Genomic DNA, 19,261 nt, shown 5'->3' with positions numbered 1-19,261 from the left:
CAGATAGAGAAGCATTTATATTCACATCTCACTTATTCAAGACTGGCTGAGAGCAGCACTTCCATTCAGTTAAGATCATTACGCCATTTATTATGCCAAGAAAGATGAAGCCAATACATTTTGCCCTCCCTGGTCTCAGCCAGAAATGGTTATACCTTACAGTTTTTTCCCACGGAATGAAAACAAATGTACTTGGGCTGAGGCCCAAGTACAATAATTCAGAGCGACCTTTTCCTTTTAAATATACAGAAATCTGTCAGTGTTTTAATAGGAAACTTTATTACCTATAGAATGTCAAAAGTAATTACGGTGAAATCAATGAAAAACATATCTTACAGTCAAATTACATGTAGGAACATCATACAATGCTGAAAAACTTGTTGCCAAGTTGAACACCTGTCACAAATTGATTGCTCTGATAAAACACGATTCAAGCCCACAAAGAGGCACATTTTGCCGTGAAATTGAACACAGCATTGCAAAAGTACTTTTCATGATAAGATATCATACAACATTTTAGGTTGAAAAACAATTTACATAATTCATCATAAAAATGAAATGCGTAACAGATTTAGAGTAGATCTTCTCATTGCCTGGGTGAAATACAAAGAAAGTAAATTATTCTTTATCCATTATATATATACATACACACAAAGGTGCTCATGAAATTGTTCTCTGACCTGTTAATAAACAGCTAATTTTGTCTTGAGGTTGTTTCAAGTTGCATATAAGTCTGAGAGCATAGACACAGACCTTGTTGGGATGAGCAAAATAGACCAAGTCAAAGGCAAGGGCAAGTCCAAGACCACAGACAATCAACGTTGCTATATAACGTGATGCATATAAACATACTAAAGTAGCAAAATAAATGCACCTTAATTTCAGCTAATTGACAATTAGCATATTTAAAATTTTCAATCGACGCTTTGCATCAGAGATGTTTGCATCAAATGTAATATAGCAGATATGGCTCATAATAACGTTTATCAGTTTTGTTATGGAAGTAACTTGTTCCTCCAGGATTTTATCAACATTTTAACAATTAAAACATCTGGATCTCAATTATAAGTTAATTTGCATACAAAGCAGACACACCTGGTTGGTGGCATATGCTCAAAAACACTAACTGTGTTTTATCAGACTGTTTTCAAAAGTAACTTCATTGATTGCAGTATTCCATGAACTTGATTTAATCCAACTTAAAGAATGCACATGAGATTTCACCTGAGGGTTTGTTACCTGTCAGTTATGAGTATTGATACTGACATGTAAATTGTAGATCAAGAGCTGTGATCTTTAGTGATGAATTCTTTCATATGTAATTCATATCCAGGGCTTAAAAATACCAGCATGCACATTGCAGTGTGCATGTCCATATTACCATGGTGTAGGTAGCTAAGATTGCCAGATCAATTTGCACACTATGCAAATTAAAAATAATACAGCATTAAGTCTGATCTTTATAAGGCAATGTTGTCTTATGTGGCACATTTAGTATGGCACACAGTTTCAATTTTTGTTTCAAATAAAAAGTTAAGCGACTGTGATCTGAAAGAAGTCCCAAAGTACAGAGGTTGAATGACACATGAAGCTGTATGTCATCCCGGATGAAGCGGTCTTGTGAAACATGATACTCTGTTTAACATGCCTAGCCTACAGGTAATGTATTACCCCACTGGACGTTTCACGGGCCATACTCCATGACTCTGAACAGAAGACCAGCGCATGGGATGACGGGGATGATAACTTGGAATATCTTTCTGATAATCTGCCAGTGTAACTCTGTCACTGTGCAGGTACTGAGATGCTGGTGCATGCTGATGCACAACCTGACATGTAAAGTCCAGATATTCTAAGAAACACAGTATAAGATCTGATAAATCTGGCTACAGACACTGATGGTAAAAAAAGTGTGGCAGATTTCAAAGTTGCTAAGTGGTTTCAGGGTAATGACATTGTTCATTTGCATATTCAAATGCAAATATGGAATATATCTCTAGAAAGACTGAACCAAAGATAATAAAACTTGCTACATATATTGATGATATAATGGTTCAACAATGGTGAATGACATTTAGTAGTTAGAAGTCAAATACCTAGTATTTTGAATATTAAGGATGTGCGATCGGTAAAATTAAAAGTAATGTCATTTCTCTAAATTGTCGATTTTTGGATTCTCCTTTGTAAGTATTATCAAAATGTGTGATAAAATATAGGGGTCACCACGCCCGTTTTTGAGTTAAAAACTATCTACTGTTGATTGACCAATCAGAGTGCTCAATTCAGGGTGTTTTATTTACTCATAAAGCCTTGGTCACCAAATTCCAGAAACGAATGACAGCGCCGTAGTAAAGTACTGTCCAATCAAAAGTGAACATGTCATATTCTGTAGACATCTGGTACGTTTTAGTATTCAAATTTGGTAACACAGCGGAAACCAGCTGCAACACAAAATCTGCTGTGCCCTGGGGCATTTATATAATGTGGCCTAGGGCATTTATAGGATGTTCCATTACATTGGAAGGCTATTTCACAAATAAAAGTTTTAATTCATATCCTAAACATGTTACATTGACAAAGGGGACGGTTGACGTAAACACATTGAAAACGAAAATATATCAGTTAGGGCGATAGTTTTTAAGTCGGATAAAACCCTTGTACTCGGGCTCTTCTGGTATATAAAGTCCAACCCTACGATAAAATGTCTCGGCCTGCGGCCTCGACATTTTATCGTTGGGTTGGACTTTATATACCAGAAGAGCCCTCGTACTCGGGCTTTATCCTATACATACATGACCATGAATTTTGCCATTTATGAGAAAAAATGCTGAGTCAGCATTTTTTCACCAATGTCTTCTATGGACGAAATAATTCGATGCTGTTTATCTCAAAAGTTAGCGCGGTGACCATATCATTTTATTTGATCACTATTATTTATTTCTCTAGACTGAGCTTTGTGCAAATTTTCATGAAAATGACGATAGTAGAAATTGATTCTCCAGCAAATTTCAATGTAATCCTATGGGAAGTGACAAATGCCACGCGCGCGTACCGCTCGTACATCCTTAACCCTTTCACCACCATGGTTTGTCCCAAATCCATTGTTTTCTATGGTAAAGTTGGACCTGTATATAGGGAACTGGGGGTGAAAGGGTTAAATGAACCTCACAAGAAGGAAATATGACTGCACAGACTTGATGCGACTTTACTCTGTGTATGGGTAATAAATTGGTATACCAATAGTTGAGCAGTTTCACATCAGCTATTTGGTCATTTGCATATCCAACAAAACTTACACAATCGGGGATGAATATTTAGAAGGACTGGTCAAAGATGATAAAACTTCCTACAATTATTGACAATCAAAATACAAATCACATTCTTGGGTTTGATCATAAGAAACGTGGGTATACTCAGAGACATTTGCAGGTTTTATATCCAGCTCGTCATTAATTGCAAACTTGTGGATATAAAGTCCAGGAATATAAAAGTGTCAATCTACAGACAACTGTGATACATACTGTAGCACATCAGCACTTGCATCTGCCAGGAGTCCGATACGCACAAATTGTAAACTCAGATAAAACAAATAATTTTGTTGAAATGATACGGGACTTGTGTAGCTAAGGCAGTAAAATACTGTGAAAAAACCATTTCCTTGTGTAAATTTTTTACGTCTGAAGTCTGCTTCATAAATAGGTGTACATTCTAGTCTCTAAATCAGATGACACTGAAAACACACACTCTCAATATACAGATTACAAAACCTACACAACAGACATACAAAAACGTTCAAGTTTATGGTGTTGGGTTAAGACATTACTTGGCATCTTACTGTTGATAAGGTTAAGCAGTACTTTAACTCTCAAGGTGGCGCTGCACATAACATTTGCTAAAAATCACTTTTGTTTTGCAAAGATTCATTCAATTTTCATGAATTTGTCAACCAAAGATTAAAATATTGGTTGGGGTCACCTTTTGGCATGACAAGCAGTCGTAAGTTGGGTGAAAAAGAAGTGTAAATTTATGCAAACTTATGCAAATCACCCAATGTCTTGACTTCTTTTTTCTCCCATGTTCAACATTTCAAAGAAATTAGCTCCACTCTGGCTGGGTCAAATTTTGTGAAATTTTCACATTATAATTTTTAAATACTATATAATGAAACTACAATTTTGTTTGGCAATAAAGTTGTTAAAGTTAGAAATTTAAAACTCATTTCAATTTTGCTTATTATGATTTTAATCACTTTTGTAAATGTCTTTCAACCTGTGCCATTTAAAAATGATATTAGAAAATTCAAAAACAAAATTGTCTTTTTTCTACATATACTCTAGTTTTGAATGAAATATTAAATGTCATAGTTTTTGACTTAAGTTAATTTTTATCATTAATACCAATATTGACATTTTCTACCCCAAATATTTACCCTATTCATCCTTTGGGTTAACTGTTGCCACCACAGTTAACTTTATACTCTCTGCTGTTTGAAAATATATACTTATGAACAGATTTCCATGTTGTTTAGATAAAGAACACTGCTTTGAAAACAGCGTGTTGGTTAAGTGTGACACTAACTTAAATGATGAAGTGGTAATTTTAAATAACTTATGAAAGATCCATCTCCTGCAACTGGTTTAATTTTGAGAAAACTTCTGAAAAGGCTGAATTCCCATCACAACAAAATTCCTACATGTAATTCAATCATATTAGCTCCCTATGGCGAATTATGGATCGTTGAATGTATCATGATTTAAAGTGTTTCACAAAAGTGATAATTAAAAAATTCTAAAACAATTATTCTACATTTATATTGAGCAACTTGGAAAAATCAAAGATGTGTGGTTAAGTACATGTATTATCGGCATCTCTTAGAAACTGTTGACTGTGCTTTGAGGGCCAATGTAATGGTCCACTTCCCAGCTTCAACTACATCATTTGTGTATACATTCAAACAACTTCATGGGAGGTTTACACAACAGTATTTAGATTAAAGAGTTCATGCTGCCCTCAAAATCTATGATTTATGGATGACAAACACAGGCCCCATCTAACTGTCACGATCAATGAGGTGTGAAATACTCTGTATTTATATATATACTTCAACTACATACATACATCCTAACATCTTTGTGTGGGACCATTTCATTAGCCCTATAATACAAATAGCAACGCATAGAACCAGCTACACAAAACACATTACCTGGAGAGTTGAATTTCAGCAGCCATTCATCTTGCAGTTTATTTTATATACAATTTGTCATATTTATTCATCTTTTGACGGGTACTTAAACCTATGGCAGGATTTAATGTGATTCCAAATGATGTCATTGATAAAATCAAAGTTGAAAATAAAAATGCCAAAACTCGTATCCTGAGTAAAATTATGGGAAGGTTTTTAGATACTAAAAATAATGCTAAATAAAAGTTTTGACTGATAAATTCATGAACACAGCACACTTGTATTGATGCCGAAACATAAAAAATATATGATCATACAATTTTGGAAATACAGAGTAATTTAAATAGCACTTGACATACATAAAGACCAAGAATGTTGCCTGGGGATATCACTGGTGTTTTCCTAACTCTCATACATGCAAGGCTAAAATTTAAGATATTGGGAACTTGACCTATAAAAAGTGTTTGCCATAAATTTCACTTTTATCCAGGTGGCACTATACAACAACTTCTCCATAGTCGTTTTCTGCCATCCTTGCCGCCACCTGTTCCAGCTGGAAAGCTAGGTTCTCTTTCTTACATACTTCCGACTCTTCAAGGGCATCCAGAAGCTTCCGGCAGAAAAAGAGATAACAAAAGGTTAAAGTTTTTGAAGTTGTTGAAATAACAATTCATATAAAGAGATCACTTCACTTAGATTGATAAATAACTTTACAAAATGTCAACTGGGGTGTTACTGTTTTTCTGCAATTCCATTACACAACTGAAACAAAGATAACGAACACAGGGTACTATTAAGCACATTGTGTATGTGAAAGAAATGCTAAAATGTGCTGCATTTGAGTAAGTATTGACACATTCAAGTCACTAGTGCAAGGCCAAAAACTAGAATTTATGAAAGACTGTGGCACACCTCTGTATAGTCTGCCATATAAAATTATCCCTACTGAAACAAAGTACTCCAAACTTACATCTCCACCGTATTTGGTTGCATACTTGTAGAGTTCACTTATTGCACTCATTTTATCAAATTTACCGCCTAGTTCCTATACAAACACAAAAAAAGAAGAATCAAGAATTGAAATCAAACTTGAATCACACTATGTTGCAGATACTCAACAGTGGAAGAAGCATTGTCTTTGATGTGGCAGCTATACCTTACTATGGTATATCTACCCTCCATTGTATTGAAATGTTCAGAATTATCAAAAGTCTAAACTTTGAAGTAGTAGGTGATTAGTGAATTGGTATAAAACTTGCCCATTTTCTTTTTTCAATACCAGATTCATTGTTATTTAGAGAATAGCCATACCGATATGTTAATTACATTTACATACTATGTTGGTAGATATATATTTCATTGCCTGAAACCAAACCTTAAAGAACATTGATGTCCAGCACATCCTCCATGACAAATTGTTACACTAAAATGTCATGATTATAGATTGTCTTATTTCCAAAAACTTGTCACTTAAACTCATGAACCACTTTTACAAACGTCAACGTCAGAGCCTCCTTACCACAAAACTCTCTTCGAGATAGATGCCAAATTCTTTCTCACTGATAGGAGATTGTCTTTTGATGTCTTCATAGTACATATCCACAACTGGCTTATAGACTTTGACATCATTGTTGTACAGCATTTTAGCTGGGGGCGTATCCTGCCAAAACAACCACATACACAGTAGGTAAAACTATCATTGACACTGCATTCCTAAAACACTCTTTTATTCATCTCGGAATTCCTAAAAACACACTTATTCATCTTGGAATTATGAACATGAAAATACCAGCCTCTCTCTTTAAATATCTTGAATTCAGCATGTCATATGATCAACAATTTTGATGGGAAAATAGCTTGTATTATGTAGTTGAGAGAACTCTGAAAAATTTTCTTTATGAGTTTTGCAAAGTGCTATTAGATAGTAAACAAGGTTTTAAACTTAAGCAACAGAAATCTGATGACTCCATCCCGATGCTGATCTCAAACAGTGTAACATTTCCAGGAAACAAGATCAACCTCTTCCCTCTTGATTGCTACGGGATAGTATACACACTGGATTTCAGAACTGGTTAGTATAGTTCAAAGGTCATTCATAGCCTGTCTTCCAATCTACTGCGAAGAAATCCAAAGTCTTTTCAATCAATGACCCCCTCCTCTTTCACAATCACTGATACCACTTATTTTAATTACTCTGATAGCATGACAATTCAACATTGATGTTATGTTACTTTATGTATCACAACTGACATGAAAAGGCATTCATCACATCTTCTCAGAATGTTAACTTCTTAAAAACAAGGAGTAGAGCTAGGCATGGTTATAGCGTACCTTTCCGATTTTTCTCTCTATCTTGGAACATGAGTCCACGAAAGCTTGGGATATGACTTCTAAACTTGCTGTTAGTGTCTGATTGACGTTGACATCAAAGACAAAATGTGGACATTTGAGTATGTTTGCCCACATTCTCAAGGGAAGACTGAAAGAGATGGAAAAAGAAATTATGCATACTAAATCTGTATGCAGATACGGATTATGAATCAAACTCGAATCTCAGAAACTGTATCTTTTATTAGTAATATAAGAAAGTTGTTTTCACATGGAAAGCAATGTAGAAATTTCAGAATGATTAATACTGGTAATAACTCAAAATGCATTATGAGTATAATGGGTCAAAAAGACATAATTGAAAGGGGCATATTTCATCAGCTTTATCTCCATACAAACTGATCAACTTGACAAAACATGAGAGAACTACGGGTTGTGGACTGCCCCTTTAATTCCTTCATTATCTTGACTTAGCCCCAAACCCATTGTTATTAATGGTGAGTGTGGACCTGTTCACAGAGAATTGAAGGTGGCCAGGTTAAGAGAAAACATGGCTACAATACTTTCTCAGACACAAGCAAGCATAACATGAGATGTAAACTTTAATTTAAGCAGATTTAGAAGTGTTAGTCAAAGCACTACTGTATAGAATTATTATGTGGCAGAACTAATTAATATGTATTTCTAGAACCGACTGGCAAATTCTTCATGGTCAGGTACAAGGTGACAATGTCTTATATAAATTCTACGATTATACAATGGAATAATGTTTTTTAATTCTTCTTATTCTTCTCACCTATTGCTTTTCCATATGTGAGTTATATCTGGGTCATCGACATCATGCCTCTCTGCCAGTCCATCTAAGAAGTCAAACATGTACTTGATAGCCGGGGGGAATTGTCTGGGAAACTGCTGCCTCTCAAATTTGAGGAGTGTTTGGAAGGCATCATCAACAAATTTCTGGACAGTGTGCTGATGAAGAATATAGATGACATGCAGAAGGTTAGAGAAAAAAGATGTGTAGGTTATAATCTGGGCATCACATTATGTACAATATGTCTTCTTAATAGTGAGTATCCCTTTTTGCAAATTAACCAGAGTCTTTCGATTTGCTAATTTAAGATGCAGCTAATTTACACTTCCCCCACATGTTCTATGGTTAGGATGTCATTTTAGCTAACCTACTGATTGCAATGAAAATCCAAAAATGTAAAAACAGCATGCAATTTATTCAAAGTACATGTATTATACAGTGCCCAGCTACGAGATAAAACTACAAAACACACGTTTCACATCAAAAGACCAGAGAAAAATATGCACATTGGTCTACTGACTAAATGTGTACTTTTAACAAACAAAAAAGAAATATTTTCCTGGGTTCTTTTTAATTACCATAATTGTGAAAGAAACTTGAACGTGTTTCATCAGATCTCAAAAAATAGCTTTCGATTTTTGTGAGTTTGTATCTCACATTGCTTGTTTTCCCACAACCACATTTTTGATTTATTGCTTTCTACAATTGATTTCACTGGATGGCTATTACAGCAGCTTGCCTTGATGCTACACAGCTTACCTTGGTGGTGATGAGTTGGGTCAAGTAAAGCTCGGAGATAATTCTCTTCGTCTTCTGAGCTGGCTGAGTTTTCTTCTTCTTTTGCTTCTTGTTGCTTTGTTGATCGTAAACACTTGTGTGATAATTCTTGGATTTGATCTTGGGAAGAACGCACAAACAAAATATATCAGTATTAATTGGACTTACAATCACCAGAAATATTTTTTTAACGGCAGATGTCACAAAGTTATGACAATGCTAAATCCTGTAAATAACAACATAACATCAATCTCCACATCTATGATCTGTAAGTTGCCAGCTCTTCACTGTGTATCTACATAGAACTTACAAATTCAGAAAAAAATCTCCATGGCATCCATACTCCAAAATCCTACATTTCATTTACAGAACTCTTGTAGCAGACAAGTCAGCTGACCAATTCCACTTAGCTCTGTCTCTCACTTCTGAAACTTTTTGGATTCATTTATATTAGCACTTGCCAAACATTCATGATGCATCAAAACTTTACAGCTCAGAGCTTATCAGTAAAAGTAACTCTACATTGTGAATTTCAGGAGATATAAATCAAAACTATTTTCAATATTTTTAAATTTCATTTTCACTCACATTGTTTTATATAATTATTTTTTTATCAAACTAGTTAATTTCTCAACAAAAGGGATGCGTAAATGTTTGCGACATGATAAACGTAACTTTTCTCTGCCATGTCCTCAAGTCTCATGCAAAGACACAGGACAGAAGAATCAATCTACCATAATCTACTAAAAAGAATTCACTACCAGGAATCAGAGCACTTGTCATTATGCTGATGAAAAATCTAGTGCGCTCATCAAATACCCTGACTTTGTTTGTTGCCATGGCAACCAGACTTGGAAACTTACAAGATGCCACACTTTCAATGCAGACTGCTCTTCTTCATTTTCCTCATTTAGATCCTCGTCACTGCTCAGAATGTGTGCTTTCGAGTTGGCGGAGTTCACAACATCCGGTACCATGTCCGGATCATGGAAATGGACAAAATCTGTAATGTGTGTGACAGAACAAAGAAATAAATTGTCTATGATGACAGAGGAGTGCGCTGTTACGAATCACTGTGTTCTCTCCCCTTAACTGTAACAGCAAGTCAAAATATGATATGGAGATTGTCGTCTGTTTGGCATTGCTTTCATTAATGGTGTAGATGAGAACATAGCTCCAACATTTTATTTCCATCACAGGTATTCTTACAAGGAATAGCTTTACAATATCACTTTATATCTTTTTTGTATGCGTCTCTCAGATTAAGACTTAAGTGGACACAATGTGCTATATGGAATGCATTAGAATTATGTAATAGAAACAAAAACAACCAAATTACAGGTGCTCATAAAAGTTTGGTTATACCATACAAAAGCTTGATGTTAACACCGTTAATTCATGAACCTTGTGCCTGTTCAGAGTATTCAGCTTTGATATTTGGTCCAGTAGAAAGTTATTTATAAATTTAATCAATTTACTTTTGACACATGGTCTGATTACAGATTGTCATTAAACATGCAAATCAGCTGTTTTTCCCTGCTCATAAAACTTTCAGCGTAAAGCGCAACTAAGTGTGACAAATGTTGTACTTTAGAAGTCTGATATAATGAATCATTATTACCCAATGTTGCTTGTTACTTGTATCGTATCATTCATGTCATTTGTGTGACATTGGATACCTGAATTTGTCTCATGTCTGATGCAGCACAAATGACACTCATGCTGATATGACACAGCAACAGGCTATATTGGGTTATAATAACATACAATTTAGACTGTGTAGTGAAGTGATCCTGGGTACAATAGGCTTTAGAGCAATAAGCGTATTGTGTGCAATTAAAGTGTGAATTTTTAAAGATATATCACTTTAAATAAAACTATCACTTCTCACTAGAATGCTTTTGAAATAGTTTGAAATAATGATCACATGAGTGTACAAATGTAAAATGCACTTAGGATCAACATACCATACTCATTAGCTACTGTGATTGGAGTTCGGATATTGGAATTGACATTGACAGCATTGTCCTTGTACACCAAAGCAAGATTAGAACCATCTGGGATCTGTGAAGTAAAAATGCAAATTAATGCAAATTACTATTCATCTGGGATCTGTGAAGTAAAAATGCAAATTAATGCAAATTACTATTCATAATGTTATTTATTGCCAATTAGGCAATAGCATTTTCAGTTGTTCATCAATTTATTAACATTGAGTTTAATAATTGAAAGTTAATTATTGAAAACAAATTCACAGTTCTAAAACCTGACAGACATATTGATATGTACTTCTGTGACTATGATGTACCACTTTTGTTGAGGCTCATTTTCAAACTTTTAGAGTAAGAAAGTGTTCATGGTCTTAATTTTACAAATATTAAATGTTTCATTTTTTTCCCATTGAATTAACATAGGAATGGCAACCATTTTAGATTAGTGACCCCTGATTTTTTATTCATGATTTGGCAAGAATATGGTTGAAAGTTTTATTGAGGAAAGTTTGAGCGAAAGTTTAGGTCTTTCACTTTTGAAGCAGGTTCTACCTTAAACTCAACTCGTGTTGTAGAAGATGCATGATACACTACAGTAGACAATATTATTTAGCCAGTGAGTCTCTCAGAAACTACTCCCCACCTGACAGCTCCTGGCAATTACATATTGGTCTGCAGCAGATTAATAAATTAAGGTAAAACACAATAGTTTGGTTTGGCCTTGATGAATAAAATATTGAAACACTGTTCTCATTTGTAGTAAATGGATCATGTCATAAAGTAATTGTAAAAAACTGAGAAAAGCTATTTGACAAATTTCTCATGGCCTTCATCGAATTCCCAAGCTGATTACACATGGTTATCCAATATACAGCTATGGCTATTTTTCGGTCAGGCCAGGGAAAGGAAATTGTTTGTTTATTGACCAACCAAATAAGCATAAGTTTTCTGAGTCTTCAAGGTGAGAAATACAAACTTTTTTTGAAGATTTTTTACATTGTTGATGACATTGTGTAACAAAGCAAAGTCACGGCATTTACACAGTGACAAAATACTTCTCTGCATCTAGGTCATTTTACAACCGTTGAATAACATTGTGATGTACAATGGTACTCTCTTGCAGCATATTACATGGTTGCGCAGGTGGTATGAGAAAACTGTCAAATAAAGGCATACTGATTTTGTGTTAATTATTTTGGGTTCTACCACTCACCCACCTCATGATGCAACAAATTACCAACAATTCTGTTTGATTTGTAAAATCAAGGTTACTGTTCTGATAAATATTTCTATTCTACTCATAAAGCAGTAATGTAAAGCATTTAAATTATTGTTTAATTATATGTAGTAATGGTACATTTAGAAACTTCAAAGAAAATTTTACAATTACTCTTACATGTAGATGACCATTAAAATCACCTATCTACAGGCACAATGAATGCCATACTTTGAGCAAGCAAGTTATGAGAAACTGAAGCCATCCTTCCCTGAGAAAAATTATGATGTCAATGCTTCTACTATGGAATAAAATGGACATGATGTGTTCTACAAACTCAGTACGACCAAGAGATCACGTGATGGCGCAAATTCACATGAGTACAAATGTGTATAGAAGCACACATATTTCTAGGTACTTTTGCACACATGGTTTGCTTGTACTGTGGTCCATTCAAATTCCAGGTTTGGCGTACTTTTTCATATCCACTGAAAATGATCAATATCCTTTGTTTCATAAAACAGGTTCAACTAGTCTCCCTACTTTCCATTTTGCTTTTCTGTATGACTGAAGACACAATCAGTGGAAAATTTTCAGAAAATGTTGTCTCTTCTCTCAATCTTACATAATTATAATAGTAACCGATAGATGATCAATTTTGATGGACTATTGCAACTCCAAGGTTTGTTGATGTCATGGCACAATGAAACCCTGGAGGTCTATCCACTGGATGGCCAAGTGGAAAACTGGCTGAGAGATTCATTGACTGCGCAGCAACATGTTATGCTGACAGTTGCATTGCCTACATTACTCAGTGTAAAGCACTTTCTACATGAAACAATCCACTTTTCATTGAATGCATGGCGCAATGTAAAGCTGACAGGTTCACAGACTGTGGTACAGTAAAACACTTTGGAGTTCACTGACAGACATGATCAATTAATGTCACAGATATACCAAGCCAATGGTACGGAAAGCAAAGAAACATCAAAAGGTTTAGAATAGAATGGGACTTTGATATATTATTATAGATATTCATCAAATGATCACTAATCAGACACACGTTTCATCTTTACCTCAAGGTAGAATGTGTCCCTGGGAGACAGATATTTTGACTAGCTCCTACATTTTTATAACTCTTCTCTCATCTACCACTTGCGGGGGCTCATTTAAGCTCTTGTTTAAGAAAAATTTTCACCGTCTAAGTTTTTTGAAAACTGAAAATTTTATTTTTCCCCATAAAGTTTCCACAGGGATGGCAGCCATTTTGATTTTCTAACATTCGTATAATGTCATGTAATTTGTTTCCCTGGTACCAAAATTTATAGAGTCACTGATAATATTTATTTTTGATTTGGTAAGAGTATGGCTGAAGTTTAAACAAGAAAAGCTTGAGTGAAAGTTTAAGTCTTTCACTTTCAAGGCACCTTCACTTAAGAGTTGAAGACTCAATATGTTAACTGACATAATCACTGTCCAGAATGCAGTATTTCCTACCTTATAATGCTGTAAAGTGTTCAGTCTTTTCCAATTGCCTTCAATTTCTGATGATACATCTTGATCTTGCAATGTCAAATGACCATGACCATCGCGACCTGCTCTCCATTCTGAGGGACAACAGTGACATTTTGCTAATAACAGGCCAAATGTGAGTTGACTTGATTTAGGTTGCGATGAAAATTATAAGAAAACTAAACTCCTACAAGTTGCGCTATTGTTTTCATATAAAATTCAGTATTTCAAATTATGATATGGAATCTTATCTCAGGGGACAAAACCATTTCACACCTCAAGGAGTCAAATTTATCCCATCTTCACAACTGTACCACTTTGAATATCACATGTTAGGGGCCGTGGATAATTGAAACACACGCATGGTAAATGCAACTTCTGTGTTTAGGAGGGGAGAGGGTTTGGCTGCATTTCGATTACAGTACACAAAAATCGTACTACATGTTTTCATAGCGCAATATCTCACTACACGTTTTTGTGTATCACAAAATATCGCTATAATGTTTGGTGTGTACCAGGCCAGTGCGGCATCGGTGCTACACCAGCACTCTTTTGACATACATGAGGTTCAGTGCACGAGTAAAATAAAGTAACAATCATTTTGGATACACATTGTCGCGTCATTATTGAGTTGGCACTGTAAAAGAGATTGATTTTAGAGGGGTGGGGGGTGCCAGTAGTGTATGTGTGATTTCATAGCCACTTAATTACTGACGGTTGGTATGCTGATACAGAATGAAGCTTGATTGGATTTTCACACATCCAAACTTTAGTTTACGGGAGGACGTTGAGGCCAAACACAATAAGTTGCGTTTACCGTGTGTGTGTTTTAATTATCCACGGTCCCTAAGTAAACACAAGCTATCTGTCTGTTTTCACATAAAATTGATATTTCAAATTATGGCACAGAATTATATCTGAGGGGACAAATCCCTTTCCCCGCTTCTATGAGTAATATTTTCTCCCATCTTCATTACTGTATCACTTTGAAATTTCACATGATAAGTAAAACACAAACTATTTGTCTGATGCTGCCTTCTCCCTAACAATGTTGAATGGTACATGACACAGAAATTCTTGACACTCACCTAAATCAATATCACGCACCAAGGGTTTTTTAGAATACCTTGTGTTTTTGTACATAACATCCAGTATCTTCTCCTTTGACTGTGATACTGTGTCCACATCCAGTAATCTGGCTTGGACGTCAGCTTTACCGTCCCATGTGGTGACAATGTTTACATTCTGCAAGAAAAAGAGTCAGACATCATTCACCCACAGAGAAATATTTGCTTATTCTGACAAGCCTTCAACATTGCCACCTTTTAAATCTCACTTTTACTGTGTTTTTTTCATGCACAACATCTGTTTGCAAAGCTGTGTTATCTGAAAGCTCAATGAGATTCAACACAAAACATAATCATTCAGCTGATATTATGGTATATAACAACTTTGATGTTCTTAAAAAATAAATCACAGTCCATGAATTTGTTGGCTATGAGGTATGTCATAAGGCAGCGTTTCTGTATCAGCTGGTGTAACTTGGCAATTCTACTTGGGTTTTCCTCATTTCGTATATATCAAGCATTCATGTGAAAGGAAAATCACAAAAGTCAGCTGGTATACATTAGGCCAAAGTAATTAAATTCTTTGTTTTGCGTCCACTCTAAATGGGAAAAGGTACGCGTCTAAGCGGCTGAAAAACACACACAAGAAAATTAACACAATGTAATTTGATTGCAGCAAATAACAAATTGTAACAAAATTTTCGTTCAGAAAAGCTAAGCGGTCATGTCCTAAAATTTCCTATTCAAATACACTGTGTGTGTTTTTCATGAAAATCTTAAAAACCTAGGCGGGTGGGGACGCAAAACAAAGAATTTAATTACTTTGGCCTTATGTTGCAACACCATCATCACAACACTGATGAGATGAAGCTGGTTTAGACACAATGAACACTTAATTGAAAGGAAAATTTTATAATGTGCACTGGGGTCGTTTACAGTACTTGCTGGGTAAATGCTAGCTCCCCTAGACCACCTATTTTGCAAACAATTATAATTGGAAATTTAAATGATCTGAACAATCAACTAGCTCCAATGAATGTTTTGTAAATCAGTTTGATGGTACTTTGTCATCTGACAGTGTGTTAATTGTTTCCTGTTTTCAAAGGAGGTGTTGGAGGCATTGGTGGATTCTACATCTTTCGCACATTGTTTTACAAAGAATGGATGACTTCCGAAGAAGATGATAGATGTACACAGGGGAATATTATTAAGCAAGACTGACCAGGGCACTTTCATCCAGTCTCTCCGTCAACAGAAGGTCATCTGTTAGTGAGTACTTAGCAAGCCCTGTGACAGAATCCACAGGTCCCTTCTCAATTTGATGTTTCAAGGCTCTGTATAGGAGGAAAATTGGTGATGCCGCTGTGTCCTGAAATAAAGCCAATCGCAGCAAAGAAAGTCAGTTGGTGGTGTTCACCTTTCAAAGGCATGCTTGTCCTAGAAACCTTTTCATACCTTAAAGGTATACTGCCACTTGTTCCAAGTTTGCCAGTTATCATGGAAAGAGAAAATCTAACCAATCACAGATTTTTAGCGGGAGGCTGTTTTTTAAAACAGCGCCCTCACATGGGCATTTTGAATACCAAGGAACGCCCCTTTGACCATATATGGGCATATTTAGAATACAGGTGACTGTATACCTTTAAGGATGATAAATACCTTTTAGACACTTTCAGATTTTTATTTTTTTCTCAATTGAACATGTCCCAAACCCCAATAAAGTATACATTTTCTGAAAGCCCTGATATAGAGCTATCCGACCAAGCACAGTGCACGGTCATTATTTGCATAAGAGTCACGTGACAAGCATTTTGCTGAACCTTCCAAAAACCGGTTTTCCCGGCCTTATGCGAACACGCTGCAAGATTTCCGGTTGGAATTTCTTCATTGACAAGCCTTGACAATATCCTTCAAAACCGTGTCTGCGATTTTTTCTCGGAGGCTCCATTCAAATTATATGACGTGATAATTAAAATTCCTTGAAAAGCACCTTCGTCCAACACCTTTAAGAGCGCATTAAAAAATAACAAAGGCATATAAAGGAAATCCCAGACACGGATTTTGAGTTCATTATGTTTCCAATGGACGGTGTGAATTTCAAGCAGCTAGTGTTTGTGAGCGCGAATTGACGAGGTGCCAAAGAAGGGTACTTCATTCACACATTGAATTCGAGAAAAACGCAAAAAACATGTTTTGATACTTCTACGCTACGGCATTTGATAATTAGACGTGCACGAGCCTCAACACGGGCATACTTTGTTACCAAGTGATGATGTCGGCCGGGAATGACAGTTGTTCAGAGAAAAAGTCCCAGGAAAATAAATAAATCGCGGAAAACTACCAATCTTTGGAGCCTTGCGTGTCGACACATCGCCACAGCGAATGGCTTCAGTGGGAAAAACAATGACGTCAGCAGTCATTACTAATAGCGGGCGTGTCCTAAATTCATATGCAGATAAGCTTGTTTGCGTTCCCCAGATCACACTCCCCTTCCACGCTATATAGACATTGCAGAACCGTAGACTTGATAGCGTACTATCGCACTAATTGCAAAGTTAATTCTAGGACGCACCATTGCGCAATAAAATCTCGAATGGCCCTCATTTCTACGTTTGACGCGCCACTAAGGCGCAACATTATATGAATGGGTCGATCACGCAGAGTTCACGTAGTTCATACATTCGCGTAGCTCCCCGAAGGTCATTACCTCAGTCATAGTGTGACATGTAAAACGATTCAGTTACCTATCAACCTTTGCAATTAAATACCCACTACAGCATATATGGTGGTACATAGGAAGCTGGGTAGAAAGGACTGATGTAGGGGCAACGGTGTTTTGGAGCCGTACGCATGTGGCATGGCCGATGAATATAAAACAACGGCACTGGCCGCTGCGTAAAGGTGGAAAGCTAGTCGACACTCGGATTTTTAACGCCGGTATAGTTGATGAACCCAGGATGATCGGGCAGTCCCTTAAATTGAAGCGTTTGCAACGTCTACCATCCATACAAACGAAACGTTGAACACTGCAAGGAAAACATCCATGATCGTTTTGAAGAGCAACACATTTTAGGTCGGACACATCTCGTTTTCCAGAGTAGCCAGGTCTTTGCATAGAACAACACCGCTGTGTAAAACCCTTTGGCCAGAACCAATGATCGTAAATTTGCTAATACATACGAGTTATGTTTAAAAGTTGATGTATCGATCACTTTATTTAGGTCGTACGGGTTACAGTCAGTCAGTGTATGAGTAGCCTAATTGTCGATGCGTGCTAATCGAGGGCCACTCTCGGAGAAATTCTACCGGTGCGCTAACCTTTGATCACGATCGTTTCCACATGCAGTCAAAATCACAGTCCTTAGCAATTTGTACAGTTGTTCAAGTCCGACATATCAATAATTCATCACATAAGTTACGTAAACAATTGAATCAAACCACACAGTTTGCTGTTGCCATTATTGGGCCTGTTGCGTACGTACTACAAGGGACAACTTTGCAGTAGGCTTGGTTGGTTACGGGGGCCCGATTTCCAGTATTCTCCTTTTCTTGACTTGATAGACTATAGTATTTTCTGCAGAAAATTCAAGGTTTTTACATGTGTGATGATGATGGCCCCCGATTTTCTCAAAATGGCCCCCTTGGGACAGGAGTTGGGGCCAACAGTGGCCCGTTGTTTTTTAATCCTAGAATGAACACTGTGTAATTGTTTATCTAGCATTGCGAAAAAGACAATTGAATCAAACCACGGTAAAGCGGCGTGTGCAGGACCAACCCTAAGCAACGAGTGATAAAACGTCGCACCGCTGAGAAATCGTCGTTGACACTATGTCTTGACCACACTAAGAAAAATGACTTGCTCTCTGGTGTAGACTATGTCTGGAACTGTACGAATACTTGTTTATTGGACTAGGCTTCGACAAACATTTAATTACGGTTTATTGTTTACAGACGGAAGTAATCCTGGTGTTTGGAGAAGTCACAGCACGTCATTATGTAAATTAGCTAGTGCAACGCAACGTTGTGTCACTCAAGATGGATTATGGAAATAGCAATGCAAATGTGTCCACAATGTTTACAAAAGCTCCCGATTTAACCGGGATAGCCACGTGCATTTGTTTTGATTTTTAAAAATCGTGAATTACACGGAAACCATTCCTTATCTTGAACTGGCGACACATCTCAATTCTGGGTCTTACTTCAAGGCGTATTCTCAGAGAATTTTGAAAATTTGACAGAAAAATGAACAATTTGGTATTTATCATCCTTAATACATCATACTGGTGATGATTGCTGTCTTTAGGAATATCTTCAAGAACCAAAACAAGGTGAGGACAAATCAGTTTTAATATAGTTCACCTTCCCATGTCCTAA

General features: G+C 36.2%; 1 protein-coding gene across 1 annotated transcript in view; it reads right to left on the bottom strand.

Moving 5' to 3' along the window:
- Positions 1-260: 260 nt before the first annotated feature.
- Positions 261-19,261, bottom strand: part of LOC139135354 (plexin-A4-like) — a 105,005-nt gene continuing 86,004 nt past the window's right edge. Inside the window, exons 27-37 of the mRNA XM_070702706.1 lie at positions 16,110-16,256; positions 14,909-15,065; positions 13,806-13,915; positions 11,069-11,165; positions 9,965-10,104; positions 9,084-9,221; positions 8,307-8,482; positions 7,514-7,661; positions 6,702-6,842; positions 6,153-6,227; positions 261-5,792 (exon numbers count right to left, since the gene is read on the bottom strand). Coding sequence (XP_070558807.1) covers positions 5,679-5,792; positions 6,153-6,227; positions 6,702-6,842; positions 7,514-7,661; positions 8,307-8,482; positions 9,084-9,221; positions 9,965-10,104; positions 11,069-11,165; positions 13,806-13,915; positions 14,909-15,065; positions 16,110-16,256 — 1,443 coding nt within the window. The 3' untranslated portion in view covers positions 261-5,678. The remainder of the gene's footprint in view (positions 5,793-6,152; positions 6,228-6,701; positions 6,843-7,513; positions 7,662-8,306; positions 8,483-9,083; positions 9,222-9,964; positions 10,105-11,068; positions 11,166-13,805; positions 13,916-14,908; positions 15,066-16,109; positions 16,257-19,261) is intronic.

This window comes from Ptychodera flava, chromosome 6, assembly GCF_041260155.1.
Source record: "Ptychodera flava strain L36383 chromosome 6, AS_Pfla_20210202, whole genome shotgun sequence".
In the NCBI taxonomy this organism is placed as follows: Eukaryota; Metazoa; Hemichordata; class Enteropneusta; family Ptychoderidae; genus Ptychodera; species Ptychodera flava.
The sequence above is the reverse complement of the archived record's forward strand: the minus strand, read 5'-3'. Positions and strand labels throughout refer to the sequence as shown.